Below are 15835 nucleotides of genomic sequence, written 5' to 3'. Positions count from 1 at the left end.
TGTAGTTTAGTGTATGTCATATATGTTTAATAGATAGTTATGCTATAAATTGAAGGTTTTTTTTTTCGCTTGTGTCGCTTGAACTGTTTCACATTTGTCATGTTGGGGCCCATTTATAGCCCAGTATACATATTGTACTTTTCTCATTGTAAAAGGCCATACTGTGACCTATAATTTCATAAAGTCACTTATTTTAACTCATACTTATTTATATATTGTTGACTGTTTGCACACAGTTGAAGTTGTTCGAAAAAACTAAAGCTAAACTAAATTCATTTCCATGACAAAAACTAACTTTGAGATACTAGATTTATTTTTATTGCCATTCATTGGAGACAACAACCCATCAACATTAGAATATCAGGTGTACATAACAATCATGTAATTTTGTGAAGTCAAACTTTCAACATCAAAAGAACTGGTTAATAATATAATCATGTGCTATAACATGATACAGTCAAATATTCAACATATAGGATAACAGGTAGAAAATAAATCCTTTCCTGAGACTAATAACTAGTAACATACATCTTTGGCTATAAAGATAAAATTTGATACAAGTTATCTCCCTTTGAAAGTAAAGAAATGCTGGTTTATTGCAACTCAAAGCTACAGTGGAATGGTCAGACAGTTGCAATCATTTTAAATACTAAACAGTTGAGATAGAATAAAAGTGTATAAACATTTTTTAAGTGGCTGCTAACTTTTTGGATAAACCAAGTTCATTAAAAATGCTGCTTATGGTTTCCTGCAATTTTTTTTTAATATTGTATTAATAACCAAAAACACTTTTATTCTGTCTCAATTTTTACAACAAAACCTTATGGATAATGACCTTAAGCTAACAAGAAAAAATATAAATAAAAAGATTTTTATGAAAAAGAAGAGTTGCATAGGGATTCTACCACTTTTATTCATATTTTTTTTCTTGTGAGCTCAAAGTTATTATCAATAAGGTTTTTGTTGGAAAATTAGTTCAACTTGTCGGCCAATGAAAACAGTCCCTTCAAATGATAACTTCAAAGTAAAGGTACATGATTCTGGAAATGAATTTGAGAAAGGACTCAGGTAAGGTAAACCCTTCAAATCAGGATAGAAGATGGACATGAATATAATTGTTAAAACATAATCGAAAAACCTTAACTATAACCAGTGTAAACAATAAAATGTATAAACATCATACTATAAAACATTTATCTCAAACCCATTTTATTCAACAAACACATATCAAAGTTTACAAATATTTTTGAATATTGAATTTTGGAACCATTTACTTATTTTTACAAATGATTAGTCCAAGACAGTTGTGTATGGAAATGATTTTGTTAGCAACACAATTAAAATCATGTCTGAATTATAAATAAAAATTTTGAAACTCGAAATAATTGTATAGTCATAACCGTTTAGTTATAAAAAAACAGCTAGTATAATCTGACAATTGTAGATTTTCTTCATGTTATTCATTTATATTGTGCTCCAAACTCAGGGAAGTTCTCATTTTACATATAACACTACTGACAGTATATTTATATCACACATATAACAAAGGAATTATTTATCACAGAAGTAAATCTAAATTATTATTTCCTACTATTTACAAACAATTAAAAGCTATTGTTTTTATTCTTTTATGGGTTCTTCTTCTGTAATCAACTCATAATGTCGCCCTAAAAATAAAATAGATGAATGAATTAATAGTAATATGTAAACATGGTAAATTAATAGATTGAATTCTATTACAACTGCATGTATTGTATTTCTTTTCCTATAAAATCAACATTGGTGATAAACAAAAGCTTGAAATATATACCGGTAGTTGCTTTTACATCAATTAGGGACTCCAAGGAGACTTTTGTTTGCCTGAAACATTTTTACTTAAGTTTGCTGCCAAATATTAAGTAGATTCAATAGAGTTTGTAAGTAATATTAGCACTGGTGATTACATCATTATTTACCTTATATGTCGTTTACCAAAAGTCATTTAGGTATGTGTAAACCTATGCCCAAAACGTCAAAACATCTCATAAAGAGGTAAAATTAATCAATATTTTCAAAATAAGCAGCAAAATTTAAGCATCAAATATAAATATGCAGTAAAATGTACAAAGCTAAGCCTGAAACTCACTGACATGCTTTTCTAATGTATTAGTGTACTAAGCATAATCCTGTTAAATGCCTAACATGACAACTTTCTAATACTGCGTTTTTTAAATTAAAAATAACATACAGGCTACATTATTAGAAGTGTATCCAAGACCAAGTCTCTATCATTCACATATAAACCCTGGAGAATAATCTTTTTGACGTACCATGAAAAAAAAAGCAACCAAAGAATATATATTTCTAAACCCCGTAATAATTAAATACATGTAGCTAGTTTTAAGTTGAACGCTTGATACATATCTTGATCCTCTTATGTTTTGACATTTTCTGAAACACCTAATGTAGGTTGAACTTTAACCTTGAATATGAACATTTTCTCATCAAATTTTATAATGGGAAAAGATACTATTTAGTTTGTCTTGTATTGCTATACAATATATTGGTTAGCAACTATATATTGAATACACACATACTCATGACTTGAAAGGACTAATAGCTCCATCACTTATTGGTGTCAACTGTATTTAAACTGACGTACTACCCATGTTGTTAGTTACCGACAATGCAGGACTCTCATGAGTAGTGAAGGTGTAGAGATCTGTATTTCTCATAAAATTGGTCTCTTACAAACTCCACATGCTTCTATCATAATATTTGTACTATCACTGTACATTTTAACATGCACCTAATAATCTAGACTACTGAAGTCTGTAAAAAGCAATTGCTAAGTCAACAGAATTGTTAAGTTCTAATTTTGTAGGTTTTGTCTTACCATCAATTTTTTTTCTAGATGTTGGTTGGTCTAAAGAAAATGGTAAACATTCATGAGTTAATAAAGACAGTTGACGGAATCCATTTATGTAGAAAGTCAATATAAATGCTGTATTAAAAATAACACAAAGGAAGTTCCACCATTCATATTTTTTTCTGCCTTTTACCTAATTGATGGCAGATGACTCATGCATATTCAAGATAAAACAAATTGTCAATATCTTAGAATATGAAACTTGTATTGACTATAATGTCAAATCAAAAAGTCATTTAGAATCTATAAACCCACAACAGAGATGTTAAATTAACAATGTTCACTGCATGCCAAGGAGAAGAGAGGAGACACCATTGTATTTCCAAATATTAAAAAAAAACTAATCAGTACTAAGTGGAGGGATAAGTCTGGTTTACATCTAAGGAAAGCTGATAAAAGAGAAAAATTCAACATTCATTACCAACTTAGAGACAGAGGAAACAGCCTACCTTTAAGACATATCTAAGAAATCAAATAACTCTATAAAAACTTAAAAGCTAGGTAGAATGGGTAACAATCTGTTTTCATCTAGGTGTAATACCACCATTGATTTTCCCCTATTAGTCTTTGTTAAATTTGCACTTTTCAAAAAATTGTGCAGAATTTATCTTTGTTTCAAATAAAGAAATACTTGGCATGAGTAAAGTTTTATCCTGTCCAGTTCTATAGAAAAATTTTCACATAACATTTCATTGCATATAAGAAAATAACCATCATTGGAAGTTAACCAATCAAATTTCTCCCCTTATTCTATTATGTGCACAAGGTTTAGTCACCATGTAACCTCAAGATTACAAAATTTTCTATAGAAATCACAAATAAAAAATAATGGTGTTTAGAAATACCCAAGACATATGTTTGTGACCCAGAAATAGTTTTACTGCAATAAAATGTAGGATTAATTACCTACAACGGTCAAATTCAAGGGAATATTTTTTTAGACCTACTTTCGTATACAACCGGATGTGACATACCATGATTTGGTGGTATTACACCTCTACCGGTATAAAAAAATGTTTAATGACAGTTACAAGTTGGAAGAATCTGAAGGAGGTTTGGAGTTATCAATTTATGTATTCAATTTACTTACAAAATAAAACTGGAAAATAAGAAAGGAGAAAAGAGAAAGTAAACAGTTAAAAACTGTGTTGATAGTTGACAAGAATTCAGCAATCAGATAGGATCTACAGAACTTGCTATGGTAGGAAGGAGTGAGTCAACATTAACCATTACCTTTAAAAGTAACAGTTTCGCCATCATGAACCCATCTGACTCTAGCATGTTTTGAAGCTTTGGCTCGTACTGTGATCTCTAATTCACTGTGTATTGGAACACGTTTGGAATCAGGGGAGACAATAATTTCTGGTGGATGATGAATGTGATGATGTGAAACACTGTGTTCAACAGTATTAGCTTCTGCTGTTGATTTGGTGACACGCCGAGTTGAAACTTCTAAAATCTCACATGAACTTCCACCAACTGATAACTGCTTTTGAAGCTGATGTCTATTAATAAATATTAGTAGTTGTTCCTTAGTAGATCTTATTAATTAAAACTACCAACAAATTCTCAGTCGAATTAATAACTAATGGTAGTTATTGGACTACCAACAATAGTCAGCTAAACAATTCTGCTTGATGCTGTTAGTTATAAAATCTTGCTACAAATCAGCCAAAGTTTGCTTCATAGTACATTATAAAGCTAGCTAAAAGATGTCCCAGATTTTATTTAGTTTAAAATTTGTTCAGTTTTTAAAAAATATTTTTCAAGACATTTTATGACATTAGAACAGTTAAAAAATGAATTTACTTTTCAATAATAGCTCCAATTTTGTCAAAGATATATTTTTGCTTATGTTTTGGGTATCTAGGATATCTTTTATCACTGTGTAAACTAAACAAATGTAGAAAAAAGTCAAATTATACTGTACCAGAAATTCAGAATTCAAATCAGGTAGATTAATATCAATTGTTCCTCAGCATTTTTTTTGAAAGAAAAAATAAATTGAAAGAACTTGATAGGTGAATTTACCTTTTTTCTGAAAATTCAAAATTTATTTATTCTTTTCTCTTATTTAAGTTATAATGCATATAAATTTTCTGAAATTCTCAAGGAGCTTAATTATTTTCTATGAATAAGAAAATTTCTTTTTTAAGTTAATACGAAAAATGTAAGGTATCAGTAAATATAATATAAAATTCATCAAAATTGATAAATGTGGTTACTCTATGAACACTACCTTTCAAAATGCCTTTATATTGAATCCTGAGTTTTTAAAGAACTAAATATAACATAAAAATAACTAAAAACATCTGCCTTTGATATGTAAACAACTACATGGTCAATAAAATTAACTAAACAAGTTTTAAAAATCTCAACAATCATTAATATTACTTATGAGGTGACTGAATCCTAAATTCAAATGCAAGATAAAGAATTATTACAGCAACAACTATCCATGTTAAATTAACATTCAGTGTTAAATAATACCTTATCTGATTAGCTACTTCTTGTTGTGCGGAGTCAATTGGAGACACTGAGGACTGCTTTAATTCACAAGTTTGACCTACAATAAGCAAGGACAAGGTCAGATTAAAACATTCTACCAACAAAAAATATATATAAAAACATTGTACAATAAAACAAGTACATATTTTTGCTTAGGGGCTAGCTGAAGACTGCCTCCAGATGTGAGATTTTTTAGCTGTGTTGAAGACCCATTGGTGGCCTTGGTCTGTTTTCTGCTCTTTGGTCAGATTGTTGTCTTCTTGACACATTCCCCATTTTCATTCTCAATTTTACTATATTCGTCATCAAGTTAAAAATTATCAGTGGAGTGCAGTTATCAGAAGTATTATGTTAGACTTCAAATATTTACACAAACTCAAAGCTCATAAATGGAATTTAAATTTTATTTTTTCTATTCATAATTACTACACTCAATTGTTTAAGTCAGTGATGGTCTAAAATTAAATTCTGTAAATTTTTGCCCTTAATTTGAGACAGCCCAAGTTTAGAGTTTGTTTGCCCAGAAACTCTGTAGAAGATAATTTTAATTGTTTACAATAACAAAAGAACAGAATTAAGATGTCAAGTGATGGCACAAGCTGTAACAATGTTTTTCTTAGCTAATCATATATCACTAACCTTTCCCAGCTGTCTCCAAAACATTTGCCTGACTTGACTCCAACTTCTGAACTGATTTGGCTGACATTTTAGAAAATCCAGCACCATCTACTTCTTCTATACTTTCTGAAGTTATTGACGCAGCTGTCTGTCGTTGCAATTGAAATGTTTCTTCTGTAGATATGTTCATTGACTGTAATGAACTACTAGAACTCTTAGATTTTTCTATACTTGTACTGACAGTAGTTGTAGAGTCTGGAATGTTATTTTTGTTCATAGACAGTTCAAGATTATTACTCTGTATTTTCGTTTCTTCAGTCTCTGAAATAAGCCTCAGTTTCTCAGCTTCTTCAAATGTCATTCTGTGTATCTTCTTGTTTCTGGTTATGCTCGCCATTTCATCTGCTTCTAGCGTCACCCTAGAATCTTTTTCATTTTCCTGTGCCTCTACAGCAATTTGTTTTTTCTCTGCTACTGTAGCAATTCTAGCTTTCTCTTCTTCTTCTACAGCTATTTTAGCTTTTTTTATCTCTTCTGTTGCCATCCCGGATATCTCTGCATCCTCGGCAGCAATTCTGGCTTTATTTGCTTCTTCTAAGGCCCTTTTTGCTGTCTCTGCCTCTTCTAGGGCAATTCTATCTTTTTCAGCTTTTGCAGCAATTCTGTCTCCCTCAACTTGTTCTGCATTTCCATAATCGTCCTCAACTTCTGCTTCAAGTCTGAGTTTTTCAGCTTCTTCAAAAGTCATTCTGTTTTTCTTTTTCTTAAGTTTAGGTGTTTCTTCTTGTTTTTCAGTGTCTGCAGCAAGTTGGTTTGTCTCAGCATTCTCAGCAGTAATTCTCACTTTCTCTGCTTCTTCTGCCGCAATTCTGGCTTTCTCAGATTCTTCTGCAGCAATTCTGGCTTTCTCAGCTTTTTCTGCAGCAGTTCTGGCTTTCTTAGCTTCTTCTGCAGCAATTCTGGCTTTCTCAGCTTCTTCTGCAGCAATTCTGGCTTTCTCACTTTCTACTGCAGCAATTTCGGCATTTTCTGCATCTTCTGCAGCAATCTTTGCTGTCTCTGCTTCTTCTAATGCAATTCTAACTTTTTCAGCTTCTAAAGCAATTCTGGCTTCCTCAACATGTTCTGTAACTTCAATAATGTCTTTCTCTGATGATATATTTTCTGCATTTCCATGACCATCCTCAACTTCTGCTTCAAGTCTGAGTTTTTCAGCTTCTTCAAATGTCATTCTGTGTTTTTTCTTTTTAAGTTTAGTTGTTTCTCCATCTTTTTCAGTTTCTGCAGCAATGCTGTCTTTCTCAGCTTCTTTTGCAGCAATTCTGGCAGTTTCTGCTTCTTTTGCAGCAATTCTGGCCTTTTCTGCTTCTTCATCAGCAATTCTAGCTGTGACTTCTTGTTCAGCAGCAATTCTGGTTTTCTCTGCTTTTTCAGCAGAAATTCTAGCTTCCTCAGCTTTTTCAGCAGCAATTCTGGCTTTCTCGGCTTCTTCAGCAGCAATTCTGGCTTTGTCTGCTTCTTCAGCAGCAATTCTGGCTTTCTCAGCTTTTTCAGCAGCAATTCTGGCTTTTTCTGCTTCTTCAGCAGCAATTCTAGCTGTGACTTCTTGTTCAGCAGCAATTCTGGTTTTCTCTGCTTCTTCAGCAGAAATTCTAGCTTCCTCAGCTTTTTCAGCAGCAATTCTGGCTTTCTCAGCTTCTTCAGCAGCAATTCTGGCTTTGTCAGCTTCTTCAGCAGCAATTCTGGCTTTCTCAGCTTCTTCAGCAGCAATTCTGGCTTTGTCTGCTTCTTCAGCAGCAATTCTGGCTTTCTCAGCTTCTTCAGCAGCAATTCTGGCTATCTCAGCTTCTTCTGCAGCAATTCTGGCCTTCTCAGCTTTTTCAGCAGCAAATCTTGCTTTTTCTGCTTCTTCAGCAGCAATTCTAGCTTCCTCAGATTCCTCAGATTTTATAGTAGCAATTCTACCTTTTTCAGCTTTTGCAGCAATTCTGGCTTCCTCAACTTGTTTTGTAACACCATTACTGTCTTTCTCTGATGATACATTTTCGGAATTATCAATACCATCCTCAACTTCTGCTTCAAGCCTAAGTGTCTCAGCTTCTTCAAACGTCATTCTGTGTTTCTTCTTAGGTTTAGGTGTTTCTTCTTGTTTTTCAGTTTCTACAGCAATTCTGTCTGTCTCAGCTTTTTCAGCAGCAATTCTGGCTTTCTCAGCTTCTTCAGCAGCAATTCTGTCTGTCTCAGCTTTTTCAGCAGCCATTCTGGCTTTCTCAGCTTTTTCAGCAGCAATTCTGTCTGTCTCAGCTTCTTCAGCAGCAATTTTGGCTTTCTCAGCTTCTACTGCTAAAATTCTTGCTTGCTGTGACTCTTCAGCAATTATCCTTTCTTTCTCCATCAGTAATGCTACTCTTTCAGCAATTATTTTATCTTTTTTTGCTACCTCTGCAGCTATCCTTATTTTTTCGTTTGCTTCCATTCTAGCTTTCTCTGCCTCCTCTGCTGCTATCAAGGCTGCTTTCTTCGCTTCATTTCTATCTTCTGCAGCTACTTCAGTTACTAATTTTGCTTTCTCCTTTGCTAATTTCACTTTTTCTTCAGCTATTTTGTTTGCTTTTTCTGCTTCCATAACTGCTAGTAAAATAAACTTTTCAGCCTCTATTCTATCTGTTTTTGCTACCTCTTCTGCCAATTTAGCTTTTGCTTCCTCGCCAAGATCAACCTCAAACTCTCCCACAATTTTACTGTGTGTTTCAACACCATCAACGCCATCTTCTGATGTAAATTTATGATTTCCTTTTGATTCCAACACTATTTTGCTTTTTACAATATCTACTTCATCTAGTTTTTCAGAGAGAAGGTCAAGCGTAGTTTTCTTGGTAATTATATCAGTATCCTCAACAGATATATCTGTATTGGTGGACTCCCTTCTAACTGACTTGCTCACATCTCTTTCTTTATATTCTAAAAGTAAATTTAAATTTGTTAGAAACTTATCTTCCCTTAATCTAAGTAAATCAATACATAATTGGCCGTTTCAGAATCTAAAGCATCATTGGTAATTTCATTGTTCGTACCCCAAAGTGAAAATAACGTTACGTTATTGGTTGAATATCCATTGTTTATAACGTTTCAAACCAATCAAAACGCTATGGTGTACGCTTTTAAAAATATTACCCAGGATGCATTAGATTCTGAAACGGCTAATTCACAAACACAATTATAATTGATAAATCTTGGTAAGTAATCTGATCATGTAAGATCTTTGATTATCTGTAAAACATAGTATCATTGTTATCATCTTGATCAAATCTCCAGAAAAAATATCTTTTTGTTGTAGAATTTTAAGAGAAAACGTAAAAGATTGACCCCAAAAAATGTGAATTGATCTAAATTCACTACAATCCTTGCCCTTAAAATAGTATGACTAGATTCATCTTGTTTTCACTAAAAGTAAAAGTAACTATTTACATTATTTTTCATTGTTTATATGAAAAATATATCCATCTTGATTAAATTTGACTTTTTCTTCTCACACAATGATTTTGTTGTGTAACCTTACCATCCCCAATATGTAGACTGGTTCTGGTTTTAACTCTGCCCAATCTGTTCTTTACAATACAGACATACATTCCACGATCACTATACATGGCATTTGAGATGGTCAATGTAGATTGTCCCGAGTCAGACATTGATACTTTTACTCTAGGTGATTGGGTTATATCAACCATATCCTTTGTCCTAAAATACAATTAAATACATATAAAACAGGGGTTGAAAGTGGCAGGAATCATGGTGTAAATGGTGAATCAGTCCAACTAACTAAACTTGTTTACCATAAATCATTAAATAATGCACTTACTGTGGATTCATTATTATTCGTTGGATACCAATTTTTGTGGATTTTGATGGCAAAGGTTAACCAAGATATTAAATGTTCAAAGAATGACAAATTTTCTGTAGGCGTGTATGCAGGTTTTGGAAAAAAAACATGAAATCAAATGTCCACAAACATGCAAGTTTTCCTTACTCCACGAAAGTTGGTACCCAGGAAAATAAATGAAGAGACAGTTTTATAATGTTTGTATATGTGATTATGCATTAGTAGCTCCCATGAGTTCTGAGATTTATAGCCAAAGTTTCAAGTTTTAAACATGTTTTACTACTTTACAGTATATAACAAGCAAATATTCCTTTTTACATACTAATAAATATAGGAAGATGCAGTGTGAGTGCCAATGAGACAACTCTCCATCCAAATAACAATTTTAAAAAAGGTAAACCATTATAGGTCAATAATGTTCTTAAAAGATATATATTTTTCTTTAATATCATTTTTATTCTAACTTTAGATCACTAAATGTTAAAATAATTTGTTATATACCATCTGAAAAGTGGAGGAGGATTAGCCTCTGCTGAACATTTGAATACAGCAGTTTCCCCAGCAGCTATGCCCATCAGACTGTCAGGCTGTACTGTTAACTTAGGGGGACCTATTTCAATACTTTTATTCTTCTCAGCTGCAAAAGAGAAATTCATAAATTCAGAATGTGTCTATACATCTAATGATTGAATCATGCTGAAAATATCTTAACTCATCGTCTGTGTCAGATACAGCACAGAGGATAGAATCTGAATAAGTATATGTTCAATGCAAAATCCTGATTAATTGCACATCAAAAGTATAACCATATAACACATAACACCTGTTGTAAGTTTCTGTGCTTAAAAATAAGTTTATGACTGGCAGCAAATAAGTTTATGACTGGCAGCAAATAAGTTTATGACTGACAGCAAATAAGTTTATGACTGGCAGCAAGGCTAGTTCACAAATTAGTTGAAAGTAAAAACACTTGGCTGCATCTTGTTTTACTTTTATATGCAATTTATTTGAATTTTTTTATTTACTTGTATTGAACATGCACTTTTGGTGTTTTTATTGTTCTTATATTTCTAAGTTGCATTGTGTTCTTTCTGTATAAGGCAATTAAAGAAAAGTTTTCCCAAAAACAATAAGAGAGATCTTTGAAAACGAAGTGAAAGTGTTATATGCTTCAGAATGCATGAACTTGATACAACTTACCTTTTAGTAAGATGTTAGCACTAACAGACACTGTTCTATCAGTACCATAAACTTCACATGTATAGCTACCAAGATCTGCTTCCTGGACATCTTCTACTGTTAAAGTATGAACACCTTTAGTTTCCTATAAATAGCCAATAGATCTTAAGTTAATGAATGTAAAACATTGCTTTACTTTGAAACTTCAATATCTCCAAGGTTAATGATTGCACATACTTATCTCCCTTTAAAGAGCCAGGCATCATATCTGAGGTAAATGTATGCAAACCATTGCTTTCCTTTAAATCTAAGGTTAATGTATGCACAGATTAACCTTCCCCTAATTATTTATAGATTTCAATTTTTAAAAGGAACGAAAAGTATTTTCATATTATAAAGGGATATAACTCTGGTTATTTCTTTTTTTTTCTTTGTGGAAATTTCAATTTCATAAAGGAGTTATTTAATTCTCCATTTAGTATCGAGAAACAGCAAAGTTTTGAAATGTTTTCAAAAATCAACTACCATATCAGTGGACAGGAATAAATGAAATAATGAAAATCCAATTTAACATGACTTTAGGGGTCCAGAAAAATGGTGTTTTTTATAAACATACCGTAAAATTATATTTCCTTTTCTTTAGTCTAATTTCTCTTTGATCTTTATACCATTTGACCTCCACATTAGGCTGCTTGTCTACACCACATTCAAAGTAGGCTTCTTGTCCTTTGTATACTGTTGTATCCTTAATAGGCCATAATATCAATGGAACATCCATGTCTGGTGTCTCATGTGGTAACTTGGTCTCTACTCTCTGTGTCTCCAATCCTGTTCAAATAAATCTTGACATTACTTTTGATAAATCTTTCAAGCTTATAGATTAATAGTTACTTCTACAGTATTAGAATACTGAGGTTTGACATCCTACCTGTAACAGGTACAGAAGTTTTGTGTGATACATTTCTTTTCGTTATGGAAACTTCTAAAAGCAGAATATTTATAAAACATACATCTTCATTTTATTTCTGGTTACATTGGCAATCATAACACATCTTCCTGTTTTTGTATGTATATTATGTATCCAGTGTATAAGTAATTCTTCCTCCTTTAAATTTGACTGTAATATATATCTATAAACATGAAAACACAATAAAGAATCCTAACTATTTCATAATTTCATAAATATTTCAAGTATTGTTGTATTTAATGATACTTACTTTTTAAGTTTAACAGTGTCCTAGTTGTGATTGCACCAGTTTCTGAAAGGATCAGACATTCATACACTCCAGCATCCTTTAGTTTATATCTGCTAATAACAACAGTAGATTCTTGTGTGACTGTATCCCAGTTCACCATTACTCTTCTACTGGATTCCAGTTCTTCGCCATCTTTAAACCTATAACGAAAGGGGTTATGTTTTAATTTAAGATTGTATACCTATATTTTCTATCACTTCCATGACCTAAGTGTATATATATATATATATATACACAACTCGTCTAAACATCAACCCAACAATGTTAGATCTGTAAATTTGCTTTTGCAACTTTTTTGTTCTTCCCTTACCGCGATATATTTATATATAAATTCTACCCATTTCAATTCTTTTGCATAAACTCGCTCTGTGTAAATTTGACTTCTGTTTCAGCTAAATTATGGTCTGGTCATTTCATGTTTTAGAATTTCATGGTATTTAAATTCAATGTTGAATTGTTGAACGGCAATCTCATAGATCTGGTATTTATAAATATAGACTGACAGCAATAAAAGGAGGACAACACTATATGGGTCAACCAATGTCATAACTATAATTGGTTGGGGTCTCAAAACCATTAATTTCCAAAAAAGTCCTGGACTTTAACACCTGTAATGCAGAGACTCAAACTGAACTTGTAAGGTTATTATTAATCTCCAGATATATAAAGGCCTTACCTCAAATAGACTATATATCTTTGAAACCCTCAATTTTAATGATTTATCCTTTTAATAGGGACTATCAATGGTTACCTAAAAATTATATGTAATGTGCAGTAGTATTCATGGCAAAGTAGAATTCTAATCAAAGCAATTCATATTTTGGTCAAACACACAAAGCAGTATGTATATGGTTCCTTTCCAAAAACTGCAGAAAACTGCAGCTAATCTAAATCAGCGTGTTAACTATGAAATTGAAAGTTCCTAGATTTGATCTTATACAAACCATCTTGCAGGTGAATAGGGTTCTCCACCAACTTTAACATAAAGTCGAACATTTTCATCTCTTTCCATTGGACAATATTCTTCTTGGAGTGGTACAGCAAAATATGGTTTTCCAGTTAATTCTACATGTTGTTCTTCTAAAATCATTTCAAAAAAACATTTTCATAATGTGGACTGAAATCTCTTAAAAAAAATCATTTACTTTACTATAAAAAAAAAAGAAATTAAAAAAAATAATAATTTCAGAGACATCAAGAAATCACTATATGGATGTCCAAAGTTTACAAATGCCAAAATTATAAACCTAACTCTAAATGGACATGACTTAAAATAAGTAACTTGTTCAAAATAATTTGATTAATTCAAATTTTGACAAATGAAGAGCTGAGATCAAAGGAACTACATACTGTTTAAAATATATATATTACAGCAGGTCAGGAAAAGGATAAATCCTCTAATAATTAGAGAAAAAATGATATCTACTTTAACATGCAATGGTGTGAATTTAGAAATATTTTAATGCAAACACTTCAAATTATAGAAATGTACATATTTCATGTATTAACTTTATTTAATCAACACAATATGTACCAAGTTAACATTCTTTTCATAGTTAACTCTTCTATTAGAATGAAATACATGTAACATGTTTTAATTTCACACATCACACAATATGGCTGTAGTGGATGATTTGGGCCAGAAGTAAAAAGATTTTGGTTTGCTCTAACCCTACCAAAAGGTAGACACAGTGGGTAGGTAGGTAGGCATTTTTTTAAGGTAAAAAGAAACCGAAGTGTTCAAGGTCTTAGTCTTAATGTCTATCTGAGTAAAAAAACCATCAGGACAATAAAAGATTTTTGAGTTGGCAGCTTTTTACTGGGTATGTAGGATTAGGGCAAACAAATGTCTTCTTTTATTATGGCCTTGAACCTTTCAAACAGTGTAAATAAAGGAAGCAAATCACTAAAACACAGGTGGGATGTTTACCTCTCTTAGATGAAGGTGCATTTGTCATACCTGTTTAAGCAATGAAAAGTCATTAAGAAAAAATGCCAACAAAATGAATGTTTCCATATATCAGTGTTGAAGCATAGTAAATTTCAAAAAACAGCTATCTACTATGATAAAATTTTGTAAAAGTATTCCTTCGAATATTGTTGTGCATTATTAGATTTTTTTTTCGAAAAATGGTCATTTTTTATTGATATTATTTTCAAAACATATTGATTAAATTGATATTTATCAATAGTTTCCGCCAAATTAAATGTAATCTTACATGTCTCTGTCTGGACCAATTCCATTCTTTCCATTTCAATAACTTCTCTGTCTCCAGTCATCTTTGTTGATGAAGTTCTAATATAATGAAAAAAATATATAACTCCTTTTTAGATGATATTAATAGAATTTAAACTAGATCATTATCAAATCATCAGTATTAAAATGTATAACAGATTTCTTTCAACCTAATTTTTTTCCTGAAAAAGAGATAAGCATTTTGCTATTTGTCATTCTTATAAAGGGAGATAATTTAAAAATTCAACTGTCCACAAATCTTATCTCTAATTTCTTAAATGATATATTTATGGAATAAACTGTCCCCATTATTCTATAAAACGACATTATTTAACTTCAATATGGTTTGAAAATGGAAGAAAGGTCAATCTTCAAAAAAAATCTTTTATATAACATACCTAGAGGATTGACTTTCATTGTTTACATTAGAAGATGTTTTCTCTGAAACATTTTTGGCATCCAATGCAGATGCCTTTTTATCTTCAACCATACTGATGTCTAAGTCTTTTTTCAAAGCTCTATCAACTTCTACTTCAGAATCTTTCTTTTTATCAGCACTCAAAGAACTCGTGATTAATTCTTCACTATTTAAAGACTTCGTGTTAAAATCTGTCTTCTCACTAACATCTGATTTAAAATCTTTCTGTTCATCAACATTTTTCAAATTTGATTGTAAATTTTTCTTGTCTTCAACATCAATTGATTTTTCCTTTATTGCACTGATTTCTTCACTTGCTGAATTGACAGATAATTTTTCCTTGCTGTCTACAACTTCAGTTGATATTTTCAAAGTTCCCTCAATTTGAACTTCACAATGACTTAACTGCTCACCAGAAATATTTGTTGCCTTGAGTGTATAAATTCCTGCATCCCTTAAAAATTTAGTTTTAGTAATCTCTAGATTATGATATTGTTCTTTTGACGTCAGTATTATGTGGTCAGAAGAAGATGTTATTCTCTGTTTATTATGCAGCCAAACAACTGTAAAACATTTACAGGTAATATACAACATAACTGTTACTAATTTGTGATAATGAGTTATCATAATAATATAGTCTTGTACATAATCATCTATGGGGCCATTTTAAGGTACAACTCTGTGAAGAAAACTTGTAAATATAAAGCCAAAAAATACATGTTTCAATTGGTATATTAAACCCACTTTATGTCTCTAATAAGTACAGTTTACGAAAATCTGTAAGAGTCATCAGTAATACTGGGCAACCTTTTGATGTTAAGCAAATGTCATT

General features: G+C 31.5%; 1 protein-coding gene across 1 annotated transcript in view; it reads right to left on the bottom strand.

The window, feature by feature from the left end:
* Positions 1 to 302: 302 nt before the first annotated feature.
* The window catches only part of LOC134689184 (muscle M-line assembly protein unc-89-like), a 34948-nt gene continuing 19415 nt past the window's right edge, over positions 303 to 15835 (bottom strand). Inside the window, exons 11-23 of the mRNA XM_063549496.1 lie at positions 14984 to 15566; positions 14569 to 14645; positions 14280 to 14309; positions 13294 to 13429; positions 12311 to 12489; positions 11710 to 11921; positions 11115 to 11238; positions 10416 to 10551; positions 9594 to 9772; positions 6056 to 8995; positions 5399 to 5474; positions 4142 to 4413; positions 303 to 1667 (exon numbers count right to left, since the gene is read on the bottom strand). Coding sequence (XP_063405566.1) covers positions 1621 to 1667; positions 4142 to 4413; positions 5399 to 5474; positions 6056 to 8995; positions 9594 to 9772; positions 10416 to 10551; positions 11115 to 11238; positions 11710 to 11921; positions 12311 to 12489; positions 13294 to 13429; positions 14280 to 14309; positions 14569 to 14645; positions 14984 to 15566 — 4991 coding nt within the window. The 3' untranslated portion in view covers positions 303 to 1620. The remainder of the gene's footprint in view (positions 1668 to 4141; positions 4414 to 5398; positions 5475 to 6055; positions 8996 to 9593; positions 9773 to 10415; positions 10552 to 11114; positions 11239 to 11709; positions 11922 to 12310; positions 12490 to 13293; positions 13430 to 14279; positions 14310 to 14568; positions 14646 to 14983; positions 15567 to 15835) is intronic.

This window comes from Mytilus trossulus, chromosome 1 (assembly GCF_036588685.1).
Source record: "Mytilus trossulus isolate FHL-02 chromosome 1, PNRI_Mtr1.1.1.hap1, whole genome shotgun sequence".
Classification (NCBI taxonomy): Eukaryota; Metazoa; Mollusca; class Bivalvia; order Mytilida; family Mytilidae; genus Mytilus; species Mytilus trossulus.
This window is presented reverse-complemented; position numbering and strand designations above follow the sequence as displayed.